General features: G+C 53.5%; 2 protein-coding genes across 7 annotated transcripts in view; one reads left to right on the plus strand and one right to left on the minus strand.

Annotated features, from left to right (window-relative positions):
- IGHMBP2 (immunoglobulin mu DNA binding protein 2) overlaps positions 1-10,305 on the minus strand; it is a 23,009-nt gene extending 12,704 nt beyond the window's left edge. The window contains exons 1-7 of one of the 3 annotated variants that reach the window (XM_081062585.1): positions 10,153-10,305; positions 8,121-8,294; positions 6,026-6,209; positions 5,738-5,835; positions 3,757-3,920; positions 2,080-2,280; positions 611-758 (exon numbers count right to left, since the gene is read on the minus strand). In XM_081062585.1, the coding sequence (XP_080918711.1) occupies positions 611-758; positions 2,080-2,280; positions 3,757-3,920; positions 5,738-5,835; positions 6,026-6,209; positions 8,121-8,202 (877 nt within the window). In that variant the 5' untranslated portion in view covers positions 8,203-8,294; positions 10,153-10,305. Of the gene's footprint in view, positions 1-610; positions 759-2,079; positions 2,281-3,756; positions 3,921-5,737; positions 5,836-6,025; positions 6,210-8,120; positions 8,340-10,152 lie in introns of those variants that run through there. The other 2 variants (XM_081062584.1, XM_081062586.1) reach the window with 2 other exon arrangements.
- On the plus strand, positions 9,500-22,121 carry MRPL21 (mitochondrial ribosomal protein L21). Of its 4 annotated transcripts, none has more exons than XM_081062587.1 (7): positions 9,500-10,474; positions 13,833-13,890; positions 15,854-15,939; positions 16,846-17,009; positions 18,770-18,822; positions 19,224-19,327; positions 21,687-22,121. In XM_081062587.1, the coding sequence occupies exons 1-7, from the start codon at positions 10,375-10,377 to the stop codon at positions 21,749-21,751; spliced, it is 630 nt and encodes a 209-aa protein (XP_080918713.1). In that variant the 5' UTR covers positions 9,500-10,374; the 3' UTR covers positions 21,752-22,121. The 4 variants fall into 4 exon arrangements, with proteins under 4 accessions (XP_080918713.1, XP_080918716.1, XP_080918715.1 ...); XM_081062590.1 differs by having other exon boundaries at positions 10,357-13,506; positions 13,833-13,903; positions 21,687-21,824; XM_081062589.1 differs by having other exon boundaries at positions 10,361-10,627; positions 21,687-21,806.
- Positions 22,122-22,956: the final 835 nt, after the last annotated feature.

The raw sequence follows: 22,956 nt of genomic DNA on the forward strand, positions 1-22,956 counted from the left end.
CCAGGCTCCAATCACCAAAATCCATCACCCCCTTGGGCTGCAACCCCAAGTCCTTAGAAGGCTGTCTTATTTCTAAATACTGTTCCTGTATCATTTTCTGAAAGTAGAACTTCATTACTCCTCCTCTAAGGTGTTTCCTTGGACATAACGGAACAATAACTGCCGAGTGTTCACTCAGCAACAAAACCTCCACGTCTGACCACACGAGGCCACCGCACCAGCTCCTCCGTCTGGAGCACAGAGTGGGGCAGTGACAGAGGTCAAGCGCAGGAAGACCTGCCCCCAAGGCTCCAAACCAGCCGAGCCTGTCCCTGAGCTTTAAAATAATAAGAGGGTGTTATGAACACCTTTATGCCTATGAAGTCAACAACTCGATTAAACGAATCAATTCCTTCAAAGATACAAGTTCGCTTAAGAGGAGGTAACGTGAAAATCACCATACCAATGAAAGAGATTGAATTTGTAGTTAAAACCCTCCCTACAAAGAGAACTGCGAGCCCTGGCGGCTTCCCTGGTGAATTCTGCCCCATGGTGAGGACCATTCCGGAAAACTGAAGACGGGGGACAGCGGAGAGCCCAGACGGGACGGATGGGGACGCCCTCTTCTCACCTGTGTTTGTGGCCAGGACCACATCCGCCGACTTAAGGCTTTCCAGCATCGCTGCTTCTTCCCTCTCCTTCAGCTCCTTCCTTAACAGCTTGATTTCGTTTCGAAAGTTACTTTTCTCTCTCTTATCCTGGGTCTTTTTGTTTTTCACCTGTAAAAGAAAGCAAAGAAAATACAATTCTTGTGACCCAGCTTTGCACCCACTTAGCTCTTTTCAATTCACCAACTGCTTGTATTTCTAATCAGTTGGTCCACTTCAGTAATTTCCTTAAAAGGCACTAAAAGGTCAAAACCTTTCTTGAAGGAGCACCAGGTGCGCACAGGTGACTAAGCAGCTGACACCCTGCCTGTCCTTGGAGTCACTGTCACCTGCAAAGGGAGAGTCAGAGAGGGAAAGTCTGGGTCCACCAAGCAGTTGGTGTTTTAACTGCAAACTCGGGGAACCCAGAATGTGTGTCCAGCCCTGCCCTGCAGCCACCGGACAGGCTCGAGGGGCGACAAAGCAGCTGGCCAACTTAGGAGCTGGGCTTTAGTAACTCCTACCCGGAGAGGCGGAGCTTCACTTGGTACACCGCACTTGTCAAGACGTTAAGACAGTTTCCTTCGGCCCATAAAATGCTGACCTACACCCCAACTTATGTGAATGCTCAGAAAGACATGCAACCCCTTCCTTCCTTGTGATTTCTGCTCTGGAGGATGGGGATCTGGCCCAAATGACGGGGGAGGTGTTACTGTGCCTGACTTAGAGAAGACGACCCTGAAAAGCTGATTTAAACGGCAATCAGACAATGAAACCATCCACGTCTGGGACGGACTCCTGCGCCTGTGACCTGGAGTGACACGCGTTTATCCTGTTCCCACCCACTACTCCCACGATGGCATCGAGTGTGTGGTCCCACTATTCCACGGGCCCATCGGAGGCCAGGACACGGAGGAATGCCAGCGTGAAGCCGTGGGACCCGCTGGCGGGGCGTGCACCCAGGGCAGGGCACTTGAGGAAATTAGGGCTCACACAGAAACTGGAGAACCAAAGAGCTCGAAAGTGCTGCCTGCAAGAGAAAGCGCCATCTCAGCTGGAGCTGCCGCCTACCTGGGTCACTTTCACAAGGGTAATGAAAGATGGACCACAAATTGGGGAGGATGAGTCTTCTGAACTTTTATTTTCAGGTGTGTTTTTTTTTTTTGCTTACCAATATTACCCAGACCACATGGGCAGCTCTAAGGGGCACGTAGAGCAGTGTTTTCTTTAAGACAATTCCTCGCCTGCCCACGAAACTACCCTGAAGACAGCCGAGTCCCTATTAAACACTCAGTGCAGATCTCTGTCAGAAATGGGCAGTGCCAACGTCTGAAATTATTAAAGGAACCGACGGAGGCCGAGCACGAGGAATGCAGGCAGGCATGACGCACTCCCTGCAAAGACGGCGAGTCAGAAAACCACCCAGGAAGCGGCAGTGGCAGGGGACACGTACGGAGGCCTGGTCGATGTCCTTCCTGATGTCTGCGATGACCTGGGCGCTGTCGCTGCGTGCTAGCACCGCGTCCAGGGAGTGCTGCTGGATGGCGCCCAGGAGCCGGGCGGGGTGCCCGAGACGCAGGACCCTTCGCTTCCACCGTGCCAGACGCTCCACCAGGTTATCCACGGCAACATTGGAGGGTGCGCAGCACAGGACCTGGGGGGCATTCGGGTTTGGTGACTTCCTCCTGAAGGAAACCACTTTACACTAAAACAAACAGGAACCTTCCAGGGAGAAGGAGGCGGGTGGGGTGTGCACAGCTGGAGAGGCGAAGGTGCAAACCGAGCGCCGTCAGGACGGGCGAGCAGCCCCCAGGACACAAGCTGCCAGTATCTGCACAACCGGAACTTAGGCCTTCAGAACCTACTGGTCTCCAAAGCACCAGGAACGCTGAGCGACTTACAATCGGCAGGGAAAGGACTCCAAGTGCCCTGAACTAATTGGGCTGAGACACCCATCAAGTCACTTCCTCATCTGACAACGTGGAACAGGGACAACCCCTGAAAGGGCGCCCTCCTGCAGTTCCATTAGAAGCAGGTGGCAGCTGGCAGGGGAAGGGAGTCCCCAGAAGTGCCAACGTCAAGAACTGGTGCCAAGGCTGGGCCCCGAGGTCCTGGCTTCGCCTCCACCCCCACTGAGGTGGCCAAGGGCACACCTAGAGCCAAGTGTGAACATCCTGTTTCAGCTTCCTGCCAATAAGTCATGTTTTTATCAAGTTTTCAAGTGTCCGTGCCAAACCATTTACTGGTAGGAAACCCCAGGATGCAGTTTCATAACTGAGTGACAGGTCACCCTGCAGCTCTCAGAGCAGAGGCTCTGAGGCGTCTGCCTCAGCTCCAATTCGGGCTCTGCACTCACTGCTGGGTGACTGCAGCACGTGACAGTAAACTGGGGCTGCTAACAGTCCCAGCGCCGGGGTTTCTGTGAGGACGAAACGAGGCAATATATGCAAAGCACTAGGCAGGGTACAGGGTTTTGTAAAAAGTACCCACTAAATGGAGACCTACAGATGCCGGCCATTATTATCCCAATTCTTATCATTACCCAACATTTATAAACCAGAAAGATTTTTTTAAAAAGCTTCCCACATGCTCAGAATCCACGATGACTCGTGTTGATGCAGACGAGGATAAAAGAATCCTTCCTCAACCATTAAAAACACAAGTGAACAACATTATACAATATTACGCCCACATCTCAGAAGTCGGTAATCTGGGTGCTGCATGTGTGAGTCGTATCAATTAATCATAAACGTAACTGAATAACCGTGACACGTCTGTCTCCCTGAACCAGCCGCAGGCTCCTGAAGCACCCGGTCACCTCCCGTCCCCAGCCCAGGCCTGAGCAGGGCGCAGGCACAGCGCATGTGCTGACCGATGGATGCTGGTCTGTGGCGTGCTCCCAGGCTTCCGGCCTCTGAGGACTCAGGGAGCCTTTCTCAGTAGCCCAGCCCCATGTTCCTGAGCGCGTTCCCACATCCCACGGGGCTGTCAGAACTCAGAAAGCACCCACCAATGCTCAATCGGCAAATGTCAGTCCCAGCAGAGCCCAAGATGTGGCCTGCCGAGCGCCGGCGAGCCTGGCAGAGGGGAGCTGACTGGTGCTGATGGGGGCTGCAGCGCCCCTGCCCACCTTGCAGCCCTGCCTCACAGCTTGAAGGATGATTTCAACCACAGTGGTAGTTTTCCCAGTGCCAGGAGGCCCGTGGATGATGGCGAGTTCCTTCTGGGACAGCGCAAACAAAACCGCTTCCTTCTGGGAGGCGTCCAGGGAGGCGTTGTAGAAAACCAGCGGCTCTGCGGGAGAAGGCAGGTGTTAGGTCTGGCTCTCTGCAGAGCACGCTGGGAAATGAGGGGTGTGAACAGGAGGGAGCTGGGCCTCCCCAGGAGTCACCCAATCAACACAAAATCAACCAACTTTGTTTTCAAAAGATTTCTCTAGAACAGGATTGGCAGGCTACGGGCCACAGGCCACCCCCAGCTGCTGCCCAATTCCTGGGGGGCAGTCATGCCACTCCCTTACAGTTAGTCTCTGGCTGCGTGCTGCCACACCAGCCTGCAAAGCCTAAATTATTTACAGTCTGTCCCTTTACTGAAACAGTTTGCCAACTCAGGCTCCAGGATAACCGATATTTCTGAGGCAAATGTTTCCTAGAGCATGTTTGTTTCTACCATATCGTCCCTTTTTTAAGTGCCCATAGAACGACAAAAACAAATGATAAAAAAGTACTAGCTGAATTGTACACCTGAAATTATGTAATTTCATTAACAATTGTCACCCCAATAATTTAAAAAAAAAAAAAAAAAATTAAAAAGTACTAGCACATTCCAGGATTGTGTTTTGACTCTGAATCTTTCACAACAGAGACTAACTACATGTGTTGGATCCCAGAGCAGGTACCACTGTGCCCAGCTGTCCCACCAGGAACGGCCACTCCATGGTGCCTGCTGCGTGGGGACGCTCGGTAGGGGAGCGTGCTGAGCTCGCGGGCACACGCTACTGGTTGGGGCTTGGAGACCGAGCAGAACCTGGAAGGCAGTCACGCCCTCTGACCCGAGAGTCTGTACACACCCCACCACTCCACACCGAGTCCCTTTTTCCTTAGATAGCAGCCAAAATCAAGGCATGTCAGTTCCTTAAAACAAAGTAAGTTTCTAATTCAGCTTCCAGCAGAGGAGCCTCTTACCACATGTCTGGGAAATATCCTTGAAACGTGAGTGCTTTTAGCATTTGAAAAAGTGCTACGATGTCGCCATGTTTAAAGCCCGCATGACATTGGGTGTACTGGCTCAGGTGTGACGCAGGATGGTTGTGGGACAGTCCCTGTGAGAAGTGACTGAAGCTTGGCTGGAACAACTGGCCGTGTCCAGTGTCCAGAAACTTCATAACGCCTGTGAGCAGCTTCTTGAGGAGACGATAGACTCCTCTGGAAAATGATTTCTGCAAGAACACCGAAGGCTCTGAGGAAGTACACAGACTGGTGTGGTGACAGGAGAGAGAGAGAGAGAGAGAGAGTGTGTGTGTGTGTGTGTCTCTCCGCACATCAAACAGACACACTGTCCTATGTGGATGTGGAAAAGCCTAGAATACTCACAAGTTCTAGTAAGGGGAACTAAATGGCAGGTTTCTGAGAGATTGTTTCCTTTGTTTATCTGCTTCCTTATTTCCAAATTTTCTATGATTAACACACATCACTCGTACAATAAGAAATAAGCTGTCTTCAATTTGAAGGAGGCTGAGAAAATAACCAGGTGAGACTTTTCAAACCAAAGGAAAAAAAGAAGTGCTCTGAAGCACACCGTATGATCAGCTAGCCTGTTTTTACAGAGCACGGAGCTGGAAGAAATCCTACATCTCAAAATAAATCAAAATAAATCAGAAAGAACATTATAAAAAATAAAAAACAATGGAAGGAGCTACTTCTTTGACACTGAGTCTAGGAAAGAGAGCCTCGTTCATGCAACTCATTCAAAGAAACCTATAAGAAGAGATGAAGGTGGATTTCTTCCAATCGTACATCCTGAAACTCTTGCCAAAATGGCCCAAGGTCACACTGTCTTCGACACTTTTTTGGAGTGATTTCAATCAGAAAAGAAAAAGCACACTTTCTTACGTAGTTCGCTGGCAGGACTGGGGGCGGAGTCGCTGAAGAGCACCTCGATGAGGGAGCATGCGGGTCCAGAGTGATACTTCTTTAGGGTGATTAGAGCCCTGCCCCAGGAGAAAACGAAAGTTAGGATCACGGTGAAAAGCAGCAATGAATGCAGTGCCGGAGGCCCACCCCAGGCTGCCGCCTGCAGCCCAGGCTGAATGCATCTGCTGGCTGTGCCCGGGACCGGGGCAGACTGAGTGAGCTGTGCTTAAGGAAAACGTTACACGTGACTTCCAGTCACACACTCACTTTTTCAGTCGCTTGTAAGTGACGTCATTGGCCAGTTTTAACAGCCGGTAGTTACTCTCTTGATCCAAGCTCAGCTGGAAATCATGGGCTTCATCGAAGGCCACCGCGACTGATTTCTGGGTGATGCGGGTCAGGATCCCAGTGGCCAGCTGATTTCCTTCATCATATAGACCTACTATATCACCTGCAGAAGCAAAGACTCAGTTACACAAACACCGAACAAAGTTAAATGTGGGTTATTTTATACAACAAATTCCAGCATGTTTCAAATATTATGTTACCTTCTTTAGTCAGTAGCAGGAAAAAAAAAACACAAAAAAACAACTAACAATAAAACATCCAAATCATACATGAAAATTGACTAGAGATCAATGAACTGTTTAAAGCAAACATGACAGTCAATAAAATATTTAAGGTGCCCACTCTGTGCCAGGCACTGTTCTCGGTGCTGGTCTGATTAGGAATACAGCACCGTTCCTACCCTCCCGTTAGGGAGGCGAGAGACAAATGCAGCAATCTATCAGACGTCCGTGCCAAGGGCTCTAAGGAAAGGGGAAGACCAGGGAGGGGACAGAGAAAGAGGAGGGCACCATCTTAAAAGGAGTGTGCGTTAGGGGCCCGTCCGAGGGGCAACAGGTGAACAGGGGGGCCTGGATGAAGGGCAGGCCACGAGCATACCTGGGGGAGAACATTCCAGGCGAAACAGCACATGGATAAAAGGGGGACAGGGGTTGTCTGCTGTCTACTCCACACGAATCTCCTCACTTCCTGAGATAACTGTTCGGTGACTTATCCATCTGCCAGGTCACGCTGAGGGGCTTCCCCTGACGCCAGGGATGGAGCACATGACCCACGCTTGAGCCAATCAGTGCTTCACACCTGGCCACGGGGACTGTTCAGGGATGGGCATGTGACCTAATCAGATCAGAGTCCCTGAGACGCAGTGAGTCTTTTGCCTGAGCACCTGGGAGAAAGGCCCTCACTCTAGCTGGACAGAACCCTGAGAGACTGGAGAAGCCGGAACTGCTACCACGTAGCACCTGAGAAGGAAGCCGACCCAGAGAAGGACAAGGCCCAGAAACGGGGAGAGGCTCAGGCTGGGCGACGGCCCTCGAACCTGGAAGCCGACCTAGCCATTATCACAACCAGTACCATCCCTTATCCCAGCCCCTTTGGCTTGGGCTTCCTGTCACTTGAACACAGAACACAGTTCTGACTGAAACAGAATCTGCTCTGAGAGAAAGCCAGGGCCACCCACGTATCTGCATCCCACCTATTCCGTGTCTACGAAGCTTTTATTCTAGGCAGTGAGTTTCAGCTCCACCTTGAACCGTTCCTCTGCCTCCTTCCCCAACTTTTAAAGACACATCAGGTAGGAACAATGCTCCTGGGACAGGTCAGGTTCCGGTCGCAGGGTGCACCATGGCGACCTGGAACAGGATCCCTCGTTTCAGAATGTACATCTCAAAACTACGGAGCCGTCAAACTGCTCTTCAGAAGATGAAAAATAAGAACTCTGGCTGAATTTGATCAACAGCTGTGGCAACGTATGAAATTTCCTGCTGGCGACTTTTCCACATAAACGCCACTGTCTCTGACTTCCTGTTTCTCAAACAGCCATCCATCTCTTATTAACTGAATATACATTTTCACCACTGCATTTTCAGAGTTTACAAGCCACCTGCATGGACACTCAATTCTGCTCGTTTAATCCTGACGGTGAGGTTGAAAGACACTATTGTGGCCCCTTAGCCCTGCTCGTGTCAACCCATGTCAACTGGTCACGTGTAACCGGGTCTTTAAAAGAGTGAAAGTGGGGCCGGATGGTTCAATTGGTTAGAGCCCAAGCTCTTAACAACAAGGTTGCTGGTTCAATTCACTCATGGGATGGTGGGCTGCGCCCTGTGTAACTAAAGATTGAAAATGGCCACTGGACTTGGAGCTGAGCTGTGCCCTCCACAACTAGACTGAAGGGCAACAACTTGGAGCTGATGGGCCCTGAAAAAAACACACTGTTCCCCAATATTCCCCAATAATAAAAAAAAGTCAGTTTGAAGCCAGCAATATTCAGTATGTGCCAACGTCAGAAACGCACAGACCAGAAGTGAAGCTGTTACTGGGAAGCACTCCTGCAGACACGCCTCTCCGGGGCTCAAAGGTGACCAGGAGGCGTCCATACAGCCCAGTCTGCTGGCTGGATACCTGGAGCTTCAGCAAACAGACGCCTCGGCTCTGGAGCTCTTTCAGAGAGAGGTTTTCCTGCCAGGACCTGGAAGACACCCCCTGTGAGACATTAATATTGGTGCTTTACCAGCTTTTACTTCCACCCAGGCAGGAGAAAGGGAGAGAAAGACAAAGATGTGGGCAGAGGCACAGGCGAAATCCTGGGTCTGCCCCTCTAAACCCTGCTCCTGGTACTTCCCCAAGTGCATGTCACGCCACAGCCCTGCTCCCAGTCACCCGAGACAGAACCTTCGGTCAGCTTCCCCTTCTCCACGCTCTCCCCACATGCTGCTTCCCGCCACTAAGTCCTCTCAGGCCCCTCCCGTTTTTACCCAGAATCCACCTTCGCCTCTCACCCCCCCCCCTCCAGAGCCGTGATCAAGCCCCCATCACTGAGCCTGGACTAACCAGAGCTTCCTGACTACCTTACCTCTGGGGGGCACCCCTCCCGTCGCCAGCAGCAGCCCCCGGGGGATGCTCCTAAATGCAAATCTGCCCCCCTCCCACCTTCACCTGCTTCGCTGCACGGAGGGCCACCCTCCGCACAAAGTAGAACACAAGCTCCTTCTCAAGCTGATGCCCACGTATCTTGCCAGGGGTGCCTACTCTGTACTGAGTAGCACGCTGAGCGCTTGACCTTGAGTAGGTCATTTCCTGCTCACAGCAAACCTACGAGGTGGGAATGACCCCTCCTTTCCAGAGGAGGTGACAGGCTCAGAGCCGGACCCCGCAAAGTCACACAGCCTAAGTGAAGGAGCTGGGGTTGTACACCGGTCGGCACGATGCACACGTTCTTAACTGGCGCGATCCGAACCTCGCAAGCCAATGCTATGGACCCGCGCAGCGTGCCGGCGGGGTGCCAACTCTGGACTCAGAGCGCCTGACCTCGGCTCCTGAGTCTGTGTCACCCTGCGCGAGTCACGGGACCTCTCTGTGTCTCAGCCTCCTTACACATGAAACGACAACAACAGTCACACACTTCCCGGGAAAGGCATGAGCTTTCAAGGAGTCCATGTACGGGAAGTGCTTTTACAGTCCTGGAAGAGTGTCCGCTCTCAGCGCTTCCGCCACACGGATACCCCTGGTCAGCGAGGCGGCGCCGGCCTCCTGCCCCGCCCGGTCCCGCCCCCCGGCTCAGCCCCGCCCCCGGGCCCGCCCCCGGCCCCGCCCCGCCCGGCCTCCTGCCCGGCCCCGCCCCCGCGCCCCGCCCCCGGCCCCGCCCCCCCGCCCCGCCCCGGCCCCGGCCCCGCCCCGCCCCGGCAGGGATGCCCTGGCTCCCCGTCTCTCCCGCAGTGAGGCTCCCTCCTCCCCCACCTGGGCTCCGGTCTCTCTGCCCGCCGTGCTCAGGCACCCCTCCTCCCAGCAGCTGTCCTCGCCGCCACCCTCCTCCCAGGCCCGGCTGCTCCTCCCGACTGTCCCCAGCCCCGTCCCGCACACGCGGCCTCAGCGTCTGCCACGCTCGCGTCCCCGCTCTGCTCGGACCCAGGCTCCAGGCGGCCGGCAGCATCCCGGTGTCTCCCTCGGGCCGGCACAGAATCGGGGGACACGTTTACAGAGCGGAGAAGGAGGAAAAGCGCCGCGAACACGCCGGGGCCCGCACGGGGGGGGGGGGGCAGCGCAGGACCGAGGCGTGGGAGTTTGCGGAGGGGACTCAGGTCGGGAAAGAAAGGGCTCCTAAGGGCCCGAAACCCGAACGGGCCGCCCGGAGCTGCCGAGGTTTCCGTCCCTGGAGGCAGCCGCGGCCCGGACTCGCGGGTCAGGACGGCAGCTCTCCCCCGAAGCCCGGCAGGCCGACCCTCACCCCCTCCATCGCCGCCCTCTCCCGAGGCTCCGCCCCGGGCTGAGCGGGGCGAGGCCGTGGTAACAGCCGCACGGACCCCGAGAGGACACGCCGGCGTCCGCACCTGCGCTCCTCGACCTCCGCGTCTCTCTCGAGCTCCAGGAGCTCCAACTGCTTGGTCACGAAGTTCTCCACGGCCGCGGAGGCCATCGCTGCAGCCCGGCCCGGACCAGGAGCTGCCGAGGTCCGGCTGCCGTGCAGGTCGGTGTTGCTCGCCGGGCCCCGTGCGTCGACGCACCAGGTTCGCGCCGCTTCTGCTTCCGTTTCCGGCCGAGGCTGCAGGAAGATGGCGGCGGCCGTGGCGGCCTTGGCCCTGCCGGTCACATTTGGGCGGCTGGTGTCCGCGTGCAGCCGCAACATCCTGAGGCCGTCGGAGCCCGGAGCGGGTGAGACCCGAGCCGCGGAGTGAAAGGAGGAAGCGGGGCGAGCGGTACTCCCGGCCATCCCGCTTCGTGTGTGTCTGTCCGACTCGATGCCTTTGGTGCTGATGGCCTTTTTTGATGCGGTGTTCATAGCACTGGCTTTGGAATCGGGGAAACGTGGGTTCAGATCCCGCATCTTTTAGTTAGTAGCTTAAATACTGACGATAGCTCTTCCTCTTCATTATAGGGCCTGTGTTACTGGAGGAGTAAACGGAGGCACAGAGAGGTTAGGTAACTTGCCCAGGGTCACACAGCAGGGACACGGGACAGGAGTGCGTCACACAGCTCTGTCCCGCGTCAGAACCTGTGCTTTACCATTGCTCGGAGACTTCCGGCCGCTCTCTGAGCCTCGCTGTCCTCATCTGGAAAATGGTGATGAATGTCCTCACCTAATCTTAACCCATTCAGCAAAAGCTGCAGCTGTGTTTTCAGCACTGGGTTGTTAGGAGGTTCCAAAAAGGTTATGTTCATCAAAAACACTGGAAATGTCTGCCTGAAAATGGTTAGACTGTATGTTTGTGTGCACGAGTGTTTATGTATGTCTTCAAGTTGGGCTAAATGGACATTTGATGATATTAAGAATTTTCCCTTTTTCAGATGCAATAATGGTGTCGTGGTTACGTTGTTGTTGTATTTAATGAATCCTTTTAGAGAAATATACTGACGTTTTTACTGACTAAACGACTTCTGATTTGCTTTAAACTAACTGCAGAGTTGAGGCAGAGGCGGTGTAAGTCCCACAACATGGGTCAGGAGTTGATAACTGTTGAATCTGGGGAAATGTGTTGGAGGGCTCAGGGCTCACTGTGCTATTCTCTTCTGTGTGCTTGACATTGTCCATCACAAAATGGGGGCATATGTAGGCAGGGAAGTTTTTACAAAAGGAGTGGACTTCCTCTATTCTACTGCTATCAAACCACCTCTACAGTCCTGTGTGCAATTCCAGAGAAGCACAGAGAAACTCCCTGTACTCTGTGTAATGAGTGCAGAGGAGGTGACTAAAATGGTGAGCAGATGGGACCTTGGAGAGTGAGTGAAGGAAATAGGGTGGAAGGACAGCCGCAGTCCTCAGAGATAGAAAGGACGATCCTGTGGGACAGCAGGGAGCACCACTGTCCCTGTCACGTCCATAAGAGGGAGTTACAGGAAAGCCGGTCAAATGCAGAAACTTTCCAACTGAGCTTTTAATGGCGGGATGGCTCCCATGAGTGGTGCTGGGTTCCAAGTCATTTAGACTTCCAGCAGGGGCTTCGTCTGATGACTGAACAGAGTAGGTTGCCTTCATTCATTCCCCAGGTACTGAGTACCTGTTACATGTCAAACACTGGTCCAGGCTGGGCGTACATCAACAATAAACATACGACCACAACCCCTGCTTTTAATGGAGCTAGCATTCTGATGGGAGAGGGGGCAAAGCAGAGAGAAAGGCAGTTTTTTAAAATAAGCAAATGACGTACGTTAGAAGCAGATACGTCTTGTGGAGAAAAATAAAGCACGAATTGGAAGAGGGGTTCAATTTTAAATAGGATGGTCAAGAAAGACCTCTCTACTGAGATGGTGTTTGAGTGGAGACCCAGCAAAAATGAGGGAATTAGCCTTGCAGAGACCCGAGGTGGCAGAAGGGTTTCAGGGGAAGAACACTCGAGGCACAGGTTCCAGGGCAGGTGCATGCCTGGCGAGTTCCAGGAATAGGGAGGAAGCCAGAGTCGCGGGTCAGAGCCAACAAAGGGAAGCATATGAGAGATGGGCTCAGAGAAATGGGATCGTACTGCCCAGTGCCATGTAGGCCTTGTAAGGACTTTTGCATTGTCTCTGAATGAAACAGGAAGTTCTTGGAGACTTTCAGCAAAGTACTGACATGATCCGACCTAAGTTTTAACAGGACCCTTCTAGGTGCTGTGCAGAGAAGGGAGGCGAGAGGGAGAGCAAGGTGGAGGTGACCATCCAGGCAGGGGGGTTGTAGCTTGCATGATTTAAGTGCTCAGAGCCTGGATCTCCGAGAGAGAGCCGAGAGGACCTGCTGGTATGTTGGCTGAGGGGTGTGAGAGAGAATGTCCAAGATTTTTGGCCTGAGCAACTGGAAGGATGACATAACCGTTATGTGAGATGGGAAGAGTATGGAAGAAGCAGGCCTGAGAGGAGATCAGGAGCCTTTGTTAGGTTTGGGGCTGCCTACTAGACACGCAGGTGGTGATGGCTCACAGACAGATGGGTATCCAAGGGCCGGCTGCAGGTGTAAGCTTGGGAGTCACCAGTGTACAGGTGATGTTTAAATCCATTCGACTGGATGCAATCACCAGAGGAATGGCCGTAGATGGAAAGGTAAGGTTCAAGGTCTAAACTTCAGGCACACCAAGATGGTAGAAGAAAAAAACCAGCCAAGGAGACGAAGAATAGGGAATAACTGCTACTGGGTGAGTGTTATGGTGTATAAATTATAGCTCAATTTTTTAAATAACTGACAGTAGTTGCTGAGAAATCTGTCCTCGGCTTGTGCACCTAAGCACTGTGCCTTTTGTTTCGCTCCCTTCTCTCCTCGGGACTGTGAGCGCCTTTGTCCCTTGGTGTATTCGTGTCTACTGCTGCGTAACAAAGTGCCCCAAACTTAGCAGCTTATGAGAACTAACACTATCTCACACCATGTCTGATAGTCAGGAGCATAGGAGCCGCCTCGCTGGGTGGTTCTGGCTGCAGATCTCTCATGAAAACACGGTGAAGCCGACCGCTGGGGCTGCAGTTACCACGGGAATCCACTGAGGCTGGGGACCTGCCTCCAAGCTCACTGCTTGCTGTCAGCAGGAGGCCCCAGTTCTTCCCACACAGGCCTCTCCATAGGGTTCTGGCAGCATGGCAGCCCCGACAGCCAGACACGAGGGAGAATGTCCAAGACAGAAGTTGCCATCTTTCATACCCTAATCTCAGAAGTGCTGTTCCATCACTTCTGTCACACGCCATTGGTCCCAGAAAACCACTCCATGTGGGGGGACAAGGCTGCGGTGAGAATACCAGGAGGGGGGTTCATCGGGGCCATCTTGGAAGCTATTCTCGCACGAGGGCCTGAACCCGCTGGGCGCTTGGTGGTGGAGGACTGAGTTAGTGGCGGGTGATTCGGTTGTAGGCCCTTTTAGAATGAGTCTCGATGCTTGTTGTAATAGCCAACGACTCTAAATGATGTCCTTTTAGCTTTGTTGATCTAGATTTTCTATAGACAAGTTGCAGTGTGGTTGAAACTGATACCAGTAACAGTTGTGCATTCAGGGTTGTAAAGGGCGGTTTGCATTTCACACCAGTAACTATACCTGTGTTTCTCTTATTCCCGCAGCTTCCCTGTGGTCTGTTTCTCGAAGGTGCAGTTCGCAGAGCACTTCGTTTCCACAAGGGTAATATCAAAATGTGGGTTTTGGTGACTCTTCCTTTCCTGTGTAGGACTGTCTTTCTAAAGTCCCAACTTCAGACGTTTGGGTTTTCAGGAATATTTTCTATTTCCCTCTAACTTTTTAACTGTTTTTCTCAGACCCTCAACACGAATAAAAATAGAATTTCAAGAGTCCAACTAGCAAGGTGTTCCTTGACCTTACCTAGCTGTGCTTTATTAAGGAAAAGATTTAGCTCCTATTGGAGATTTCTAACTGGGGAGGTGGGATCAGAATCTCTAGGAGGAATCTGTAGAATTTGAAAGCACATATTCCTTGTTAAAATTTCATACTTAGGGGAAAGCTTTACTATAAACTACAGAGGGTCAATATGACGGAGTCCCACGGGCTGGTGGGAGACACAGGAGCTGTACAGGACGGTGGTTACTAGTGGGGAGCCCTCCAGGGTCCCGAGCCCGCCCGGCACCCAGCAGCAGGACCCTGGGCAAGGCAGGGCTCAGCTCTGCTTCCTCTTCTTCAGGATAGAGTATGAGTATCTACCTTGGTGAAGTTTTGTGAGAATAAGTAAATTTCTACATTTAAAGAGCCCAGAACAGTGCCTGGCATATGTTAAAACACACAAAAAAATGCCTGGCGCTTCTGCACCAGAGCCTCGGCAGTGGGAAGAGACACGGGTTTTTTTGTTTCTCAAAAGGAGAAGTTGAAAAACTGAGAAATCATATGTGGGCATTTTAGTTAATTTGGCCCATTTTTACCTGTTTCCTCTGTGAAACCCACTGGGTTCCAGTTTTCCCATTTTTGTCCTTTTCACAGGTTCAGCTGGGTCCTGCCCGAGTTCTCGTTTCTAGGTGCTCTGAGATTAGCACGCTGGGAAAGCTCAGTTTACTTTTTTGGCCAATGACACCAACATGGCCAGTGAACTCCAACATGGAAAGCGTTTGTGCATTTCACAGATGTGTGTGAGCACGTTCTGAGAAAATTCCACTTTCTGGTGGCAAACAGCGACGAAAACTTAAAAATGGGTCTGAATAATTCGATTTGGGCTCTACCGATCTCTCCATCTCTCCCCTGTTTGTGGAATTGAGGACTTCAAGGCAAAAATAGGTTGGGAAGTTAGGAAGAACCCTCCCCCTCCTTTCAAGCCCAGGCTCCCCTTCTTTGCTTCCCCCCACCTACGCACCCTACTCTACACCAGGCCAAGCAGGGGGGAGAGAGTTACTAAAATGAAGGTGAGGCCCCCACGTAGCTTGGCGGCCCGCGGTGGGGAGGGGGACCCGTGGATGACTGCAGCACAGGACAGAATGGTGGCAATGGTGCCACTGCCCCAGGGCACCGAGCTGACTGTGTCCCCACTCTGCTGAGTCCTGCTGGGCACATGACCCCTCCCGACACCCCCCCAGCCCTGAAGGCAGGTGCTCTTATTCCCACTTTCTCCGTGAAAGAAACCGGGACCCAGTGCAGTTAAATGCATGCCGTGGTCATGCCATTGTCCATGACAGCTGGAGTTCAGACCCAGCACTGTAACCCAGCACCCCCCCCCCCACCACGGGGTGGGCCAGTAGTCCAGAATCCACAGGGCTATTCCAGGGATGGGTTCTTCTGGAATCCAGTATTCAGAATTCCTGTTAGGATTAGTGGTCGGCCATTGTTCCTCGAAACACATGGCAGTGTTCTAAGAGGGTGAGTGGGGGCCTGTCCTCAGGGTCACCCCAAAGGGTGGTGTCTGTCCCAGACAGCCTGCGCTGGTGTTGCCCTGGGCCCCGTGACACCCCACAGCCAGCTTGCTGGTCCCCTCCAGCCATCCTGTCGCCTGAGAATGTGGACGCGCAGCCATTGCCCCAGCCAGTGAGCATCTGAGAGGCAAACGGGTGACGGGGTAGATTCCTGTCCTTCCTGGCACAGCCATTTCTTATGCTTCTGAACTGCCTTTTCACACGGGTGTGACACGCGTGTAAAATGACTTTTACAGATATGTCCCCAAAACATCCCTGAGTTCACCACCTTGGCCAGAAGTCGTTCTGCCAGACCCAGCTGAGGAGACCAGACACCATGCAGGTAAGAGGCAGGAACAGGAGGGCAGCACCTACCCTCTCCCAGAAAGGCGCTCACCTGGCCCCAGAACGAGGGGTTCGCGATGCTCCCAGACCTGGCGCAGCGTGAACGCTCAGGTTCATTTTTTGCCACTGAACACCGGAATCGAAAGCCCCCGTTCATTTAACAGATACCCGCTCAGCCCCTGTGTTCCAGGCAGGTACTGGGGTGCACTTGGTCCGTCCCTGTCTTCCTGCTTTGGTGGGAACGCAGGTTCAGAGAGTGAACCCTCCCCACCCAGCCGGATGAGCTGGTCACATGATAACCAGTGAGGACAGGTGGTAGGAGGCAGGGAGTGTGGCGGGTCACTGCAGCCACCGCTGTCATAGGGGCCTGCAGGAACCTGTTTTCCCAAAAAAGCTGGAAATGCAGATTAATGCACAGAATTACCTAGTTTTAAACGACTGTTAGCGGGTGTGGTGCGAGCTAACTGAGCTGCGGGCTGAGTCCTGCCCCCCTAGACGGGCGCAGCTTCTGGTCTGGACGGTTCCCAGGGCAGGAACTGGATGTGTTCCTGGTAAGCGCTGTGCACACAGTAAACGGTGCAGGGTAGACGGGGCTGTGGCCTGAGTGGGGGCGGCGACCACAGAGGCGTGTGGAGAGGCGTGCAGAAAGCCAGCCCCGGGGGTGTCGTTCAGGTTCCCTTCGTTTCCAAGAAGGTCTCTCCCTTCTCAGAGCTTGCACACTGCCCATCTCTGGCTCTTTATTAATAATGACTGCGAACCGAACAGGGTGGGCTCAGGTTTCCCCCCAGAGCCACAGAAAGGGACCGGTCAGGTCACTGCAGGCCCCTGTGGGGGCGGAGCTGCTGCCTTTCCATCATGGGTGATTGACGGGCCCGCGCCACTGTCCGCCTTTTCTGCCCCGCAGAGGTCGTGGGCAAGGTGAACGAGCTGATCGCCACCGGCCAGTACGGCAGGCTCTTTGCCGTCGTGCACTTCGCCAGCCACCAGTGGAAGGTGACCTCCGAAGACCTGATTTTAATCGAAAATGAATTAGACATTGAGTGTGGAGAGAGGATTCGGCTGGAGAAGGTGAGACGGTCCGTTTCTTTGTGGACTCGGGGACGCCATCAGCAAATGTGCGATCCCTGGTTCCCGGGCCGTCGCTGGGGAGGTGTCCTCACGTCGGAGGTGACCACAGGCAGGAGGTGACCACAGGCAGCGGCGCGGGTGATGGAGCAGGCAGGCGGGGCGAGGGGAGGGGTGGGCAGAGCTGGCCGCTTCCCGAGGACCCCCCGCCCCCAGTAAATTCACTCCTTACCCGGAGTGAAAGGTAAGGAGTCGGTCAGCAAGCTTCTCTAAGGAAAACTACATGTGTCTGTTGGCCGTCTCGTATCTCATTGATGTATTCCCACAGAAAAAATATTTGATCGCAGATTTAATAAAAGTCCCAGTTAAAGATGGAAAGGATTTTGAAGCCTTTTCCCCCATATTTATGGGGAAAATGTTACGTGTCAGCTAGGACACCGCTCTGACATTAGAGTTGGCGGCGGCTGCTGTTTTTAAGCAGTAGGACCGGTTGGGAGGCACAGCCCTGGGCACAGATGGTCTGTCTTGCGGGGTCTACACTGCACAGCTCTGTCTGTGTACTCAGCTAAGCATTTCTGCCCTTCGGCTGTGATTCTGTTTGCTGACTTTGGGGTGTCTATTCTGTTTTTGCCAATTCTGTTTGTATTTTTAAAACTACAAAATAAAAGCTCTCTGTACCAGATCATTTTTCTAGGGTATATGTAACTTAATATGATGCAATATGATATACATGAGTATGATTTGCTTTATTAAGTAGAACTCCTCCTTCTTTTGTGATTGTAGGTGTTGCCTATTTATACCAAGGAGAGCATGAAACTCTGTTCCTTAGATGGTCTTCTCACAGCCTGTGATCTGAGCACATCATTTTAAAACTTTTCACTAACAAAAACAGTGTAGAAAATCTCACTAATGCAGATTGTTTTTCATGACGTGACAAGCCCAGGAATAGAAAGTGTTCATGCTCAGCAAAAGTAACTCTGAAACACTTTGTTTATTGTCATCATCTAATAGACATCATACATTGGTATTGTTATAACTGTGCTTTGTCTTTAGATATTTAAGTTGAGTATGATTGGCTTTTTTTCTTGCCCGTGAAATTTAAGACATTCTTCCAACATCTAATAAAAACATTGTTGCATTTGGAATACAAAGATGTTTCCATCTGTGGCCACACTTAGTGTCACAATTTCCGCTAAACCAAGAATGGTGACCTGGCTATACAGAATTTTGCAGTCATCAAACACGCCTGAGCCTAAATCTTCGCAGTCTTAGCAGGCCCGTGAGCTGCATCAGAAGACACCATAGTCTGATTTGTGCATTTCCCCCTGTGTATGTTATACTTCCCGAAGAATTTTTTAAAATTAAAAAGCCACTGTTTTCACAGAAGGTTAACACTTATCTTGATATGTGGTCACCACATTAAATAGTCAGTTTTACCTCTCCTGCCTCTGACAGTCCAAGGCGTTTCCACAAGCTAGCACTTACAGCCAGTGCTGTTTAAATAAGGTGATAATTAGTTACAAAGCAGATCAAGTCCACATCACAATTTCTAACCAATACCTTTCTCATTTTCTGGTATCGCTACCTTTTTTTTTTTTTTTGAGGAGGGTACAGCTCACAGTGGCCCATGTGGGGATCGAACAGGCAACCTACAGCTTTTAGCACCATGCTCTAACCAACTGAGCTAACTGGCCACCCCAATACTACCTATTTTTAGTGACTTCTATATTATTTATTGGTAATGCACTGATTTCATTTTCCAGGTCCTGCTGGTTGGAGCTGACAACTTCACGTTACTTGGCAAGCCACTCCTTGGGTAATGTGCTGTCACGTGTGTAGCTCTGTATAGGGCCCCGGCAGTGAGGCCTGGCTGGTGGGCGGAGGGGGCGACACACGGCACTGGTATCAACACCACAATGCCACGCACAACATGCTCACATTTCAGAAGAGTGGATATGTAGCGTCCCCATGTGGAGAACATTCAGACCAAATCATTGTTCTGTTACTAATTCATGGTCCTTTAAGATTTGTGGACACACTACACTGTTCTTCATTATGCTTCTTTGTAGCTTTTAAAATGTCTACAGGGAGGGCATAGTACTTTTATAATCAGACAAAAAGGAAGTAAAACTTCATTTTAGAAATTGTTACATGAAACATTAGTAAAACTGAAAAACAATCCAGAAGACTGTCATTATTTCTTTTCCTCCCTTCTAGAAAGGATCTTGTTCGAGTAGAAGCCACAGTCATTGAAAAGACAGAATCATGGCCAAAAGTCAATATGAAATTTAAGAAAAGGAAAAACTACAGGAAGAAACATAGTAAGTTAGAAAGTGGAGCTGGCACCCTGTGACCCCGCCCTGCTCTGAGTGTTCCCCCGTGTCCTGCCCCTGGGCACGGTGGGACCCAGCGCATGCTGTCTACCCCGGTCCCCTGGGTCTGACAGGGCGGAGCAGGTGGGGTTGTGGAGGGAGAGAGCCCTGGGAGCCCTCTGACATTGCCACCAGGGCGGGGACCAGCCAGTCATCACACTGCATGCGCCACGAGACACAGACCGGGACATTAGTGGCCGCTCCCTTTGTGCTGACAAACCCCAGAACTAGCTGACATCTCCACGGCAGAAGGGGCGAATGAGTGGAGAGAAACTCTTAAGTGGAGCACCACCCAGGGTGGGTCTTGGGTGGTGTACAGGATGACACGTTTCACGGAGCCTAAAGTGAGCGGAAGTCAGCCCCTGCTGCTGGGCGCACAGACCTGTCCGCACACATGTGCACGTGCTCACACACACACAGCACTTCTGAAGGAGGAGTGATGAGCAGAATCCATGCTTTTGCTCGCCTCGGGGGAGCGGGAGGAGGAAGGGGCCGGTGTGTTCTTACGGTCAGGTGCCGTGGCAGGCTCCTCGGGGCTCTGCGTCCCGTTGTGCTGCAGAGCGCTCGCAGGTGCACCCTGTCCTCTCGTGTTGCCAGTGTCACATTAAAATCCTTGTGAGAAAAAAGTGCATCGGCCGTGAACCAGAGACTCGAGGACAGTATCCTTTGAAGGCAGTGAAAGAGGCAGTGGCAGGCAGGGAGTGAGGTCACAGGTGGGCTGGGAGGAGGGCTGGTGCCTCTTACGCAGTGGGCGAGGCTTTCACACCCCTCTGCCGCCTGGAGGACGGGAGCATGGGAGAGGGAGGCAGTCTGGACAGGCTTCCAGGCCGGCCTGCGGGGACAGAGGCCCGGCGTTGTCGGAAGGGAGACATCAGAGGCAGCTGAGTGATGGTGGGACCGAGGAGGGTGGGCTGGAGCCCAGAGAGACGCCTCAGAGGGTCCCTCTGTCCCCGCTCGGCCGAGGTGAAGGGGCGTGCAGCTGGGCTTACACGGTTGGTAATGAGGGCAGGGGTGAGTTTTGGCTTCACTGAGGTGGGCAGGAAGTACGGGCGTCTGCTGGGATAGCTGAAGAAGCACAGTGCTGCTCAGCTGGGGTGCGTGGGGCTCAGCCCGGGTGCTGCTTGAGTGCTGGCTGTGGCAGGTGCCACAGAGGGTGAGGGCATGCCAAGGCACTGACAAGTGGAGGACGACAGAACCAAAGCTGTGTAGGAAGGCAGGATGGCCGGAAGGGCAGGCGGGTGAGAAGTGGACCCAGTCGCAGCAGCAGCAGCGAGTCTGAGGGCTGATCTCACGGCAGACACCTCGCCGTGGGAACTGTGGGTGCCTCCCGGGTGGCTGAATGCTGGTGGGAGGGTGCACAGGGCCCAGTGTGGCCAGTTGGTGGCCAGCTAGCTTCATGTGGTGGCATTTTGGTACATGCCGCAGGGGTGTTGTGGAAATGCGGGGCTCGAGATGACAGCCCTGGTGGGCGGGGACAGGAAGGAGTGAGAACAGGAGACCTGAATTCCCTTCCCAGCCTCGGGGTGTGGGTGCTGAGCTCCGTGCATCAGAACAAGGGACACGGGGGGCTCGGATGAAGCCCCAGGCAGGTCTCGGGCCAGCCGCCACTGCCCACCTTTTGCCCTCCTGTCCTGGACGGGGCACCCACGTGGGACCTGGCCTGCGCTGTCCCCAGTCTCCCTGACCCCCACGTTACCTGCCTTTGTTCCCATCACTGGCCACCAGCATTGCCCAGTTAGTGCACAAGCAGAAAGGGGACTGTCCTGCAGGGGCTCCTCAAGGCTGGGACCCGGCAGGTTGTAGAATGCTGGCTCCCAATATGTCTGTCACCCATAATCCATGGTCACAATGGTAATTGCTGCCAAGTGGGGACTAGTTCACATACACCTGAACCAGTGGCACTGCCTGTACCTAGATTCGGGTCACGAAGCCTCCAGGTCAGGCACCCGGGCCGTTCACTTGCCCCCCTGCAGTCCAGGGGTCTCAGAGTGGACACGGTGGGGGAAGAAAGGCTGGGGGCCGCAGCCAGCGCTCCCCTGCCACCAGACCTCCAGGTGTCACAGCCTCTGCATCTTCTAAAGGGCTCGAAGCAAGGGGGCCAGGGGCTCGGCACACACCACAAAGGACTGGGCACGTGGCTGGTAGGAGCCACGTGGGACCTGCTGGGTGGCTGGTGCCGCGTGAAGTGGGCCGGTGTGAGGCTGAGCCCCTCATGGAAAGGGCGGGCGATGGGCGGCAGGGTCTCACGGAACGTCTTTAAGGTTGGAATTTGTGGACAAGCTGTGACCGAGTTCTCTCTCTCTCCCAGTTATTGTGAACCCACAGACAGTCCTCCGGATAAACACCATTGAGATTGCTCCGTGTCTGCGCTGACCTTCGAGCTGACAGTTCCAGAACTATAAAAATAAACTCGCGTTTTCCAGGAAGACCGAGTGTGTCCTGGTGTAAACGCCCTGGATGTCTGTTGCGGTGCGTTCTGGCTGGAGCGCTGCGTCTGTGAACACAGCCTCCCCGAGCCAGAGAAACCAGGAGTGGGGGGAGAATCACAGACTTGGCCCTCCTGGGTGGAGCCCCATGCTTGTGTGAGAGACCGACAGATTCTTGGCTGCCCCGCACCACAGGCGGCAGGGCCAGAGGTGGAGAGGACACAGCAGGGCCCAGGGAGCTGACGCCAAGAGGGACAGTCTAGATTCCACTTCTGGGTGAGATGGATGAAGACATGAGCAGATTCCATCTCTGAGCGAGCCAGTGTCCCTGTTTGTAGTGCTTTGCTTTTCTGAAAGCTGGGATTCAATCCAGGCAGTCTGGGTCCCGACCCGACTGCTTGGCTTTGCTTGGTCCAGCAGGAAAGGAGGGTCACAGTGCGGGGCTGGCGCTCTGACCACAGGAGGTGCTGACCTGGCGGGAGGAGGGCGGCATGGGGCAGTGGGGCTTGAGAACCAGGCCTTGGGCGGGGGGGGCGCAGCGCAGTTTTGAACTTGGTCCTGAAAGCAGCCACTTATCCGTAAAGGGTTTGGGGCTGCCCAGGTCTGTTTGGGGCGGTCAGGCAGCCAGCCAGTCCAGGAAAGAAGGGACAGGTTCTCGGCCCAGAGAGGCCCAGGGACCGGAGGGAAGGACTCGGGGGAGCTAGTGTGGGGAAGAAGGGACTGGCCACCCAGGCCTGGTTCTGTGCCATCCACAGAGGCAGGGCCTCCCTCCAAGACAATAGTGCATTCAAGTGACAAGGGAATACTTTCTTCCCAGCGTGCCTTCAAGACTCCCTTGGGGGATCGTCCCTGTGATGTGGGAATCAAAATGAAGACAGTGCTGTTCTGGGAGGCCCTCCTCCTCTGTCTCCCTCTCTTCTCTCCCCCCTGAGGCACCCAGTCACCCTGACAGGATGCTGCCCCCCCACACACATGGGGACACTCCCTCCCCCTGTAGTGGCCTCTACAGCACAGAGATCATGGAGCCGTGCTGGTTGCTGGCTGGGGTGGAGGGGTGGTGGGACCCACCCTCAGAACGTGGGGCGCCCTCCCTCCGATGCTGCCCACTGGGACTTGGTAATAACTTCCCACGTGTCCTAGCTCACAGGCCTC

The sequence above is a fragment of the Rhinolophus hipposideros genome (genome assembly GCF_964194185.1).
Source record: "Rhinolophus hipposideros genome assembly, chromosome: 10".
Lineage (NCBI taxonomy): Eukaryota > Metazoa > Chordata > Mammalia > Chiroptera > Rhinolophidae > Rhinolophus > Rhinolophus hipposideros.

What these genes read in the sequence shown, in the direction of transcription:
- MRPL21 (XM_081062590.1), top strand. Translation starts at nt 13,390, where the DNA reads ATGTCCAAGACAGAAGTTGCCATCTTTCATACCCTAATCTCAGAAGTG. An exon ending in GGAGACCAGACACCATGCAG is followed by an intron (nt 15,940 to 16,845) that starts GTAAGAGGCAGG and finishes TCTGCCCCGCAG; the next exon opens with AGGTCGTGGGCAAGGTGAAC. An exon ending in CTTGGCAAGCCACTCCTTGG is followed by an intron (nt 18,823 to 19,223) that starts GTAATGTGCTGT and finishes CCTCCCTTCTAG; the next exon opens with AAAGGATCTTGTTCGAGTAG.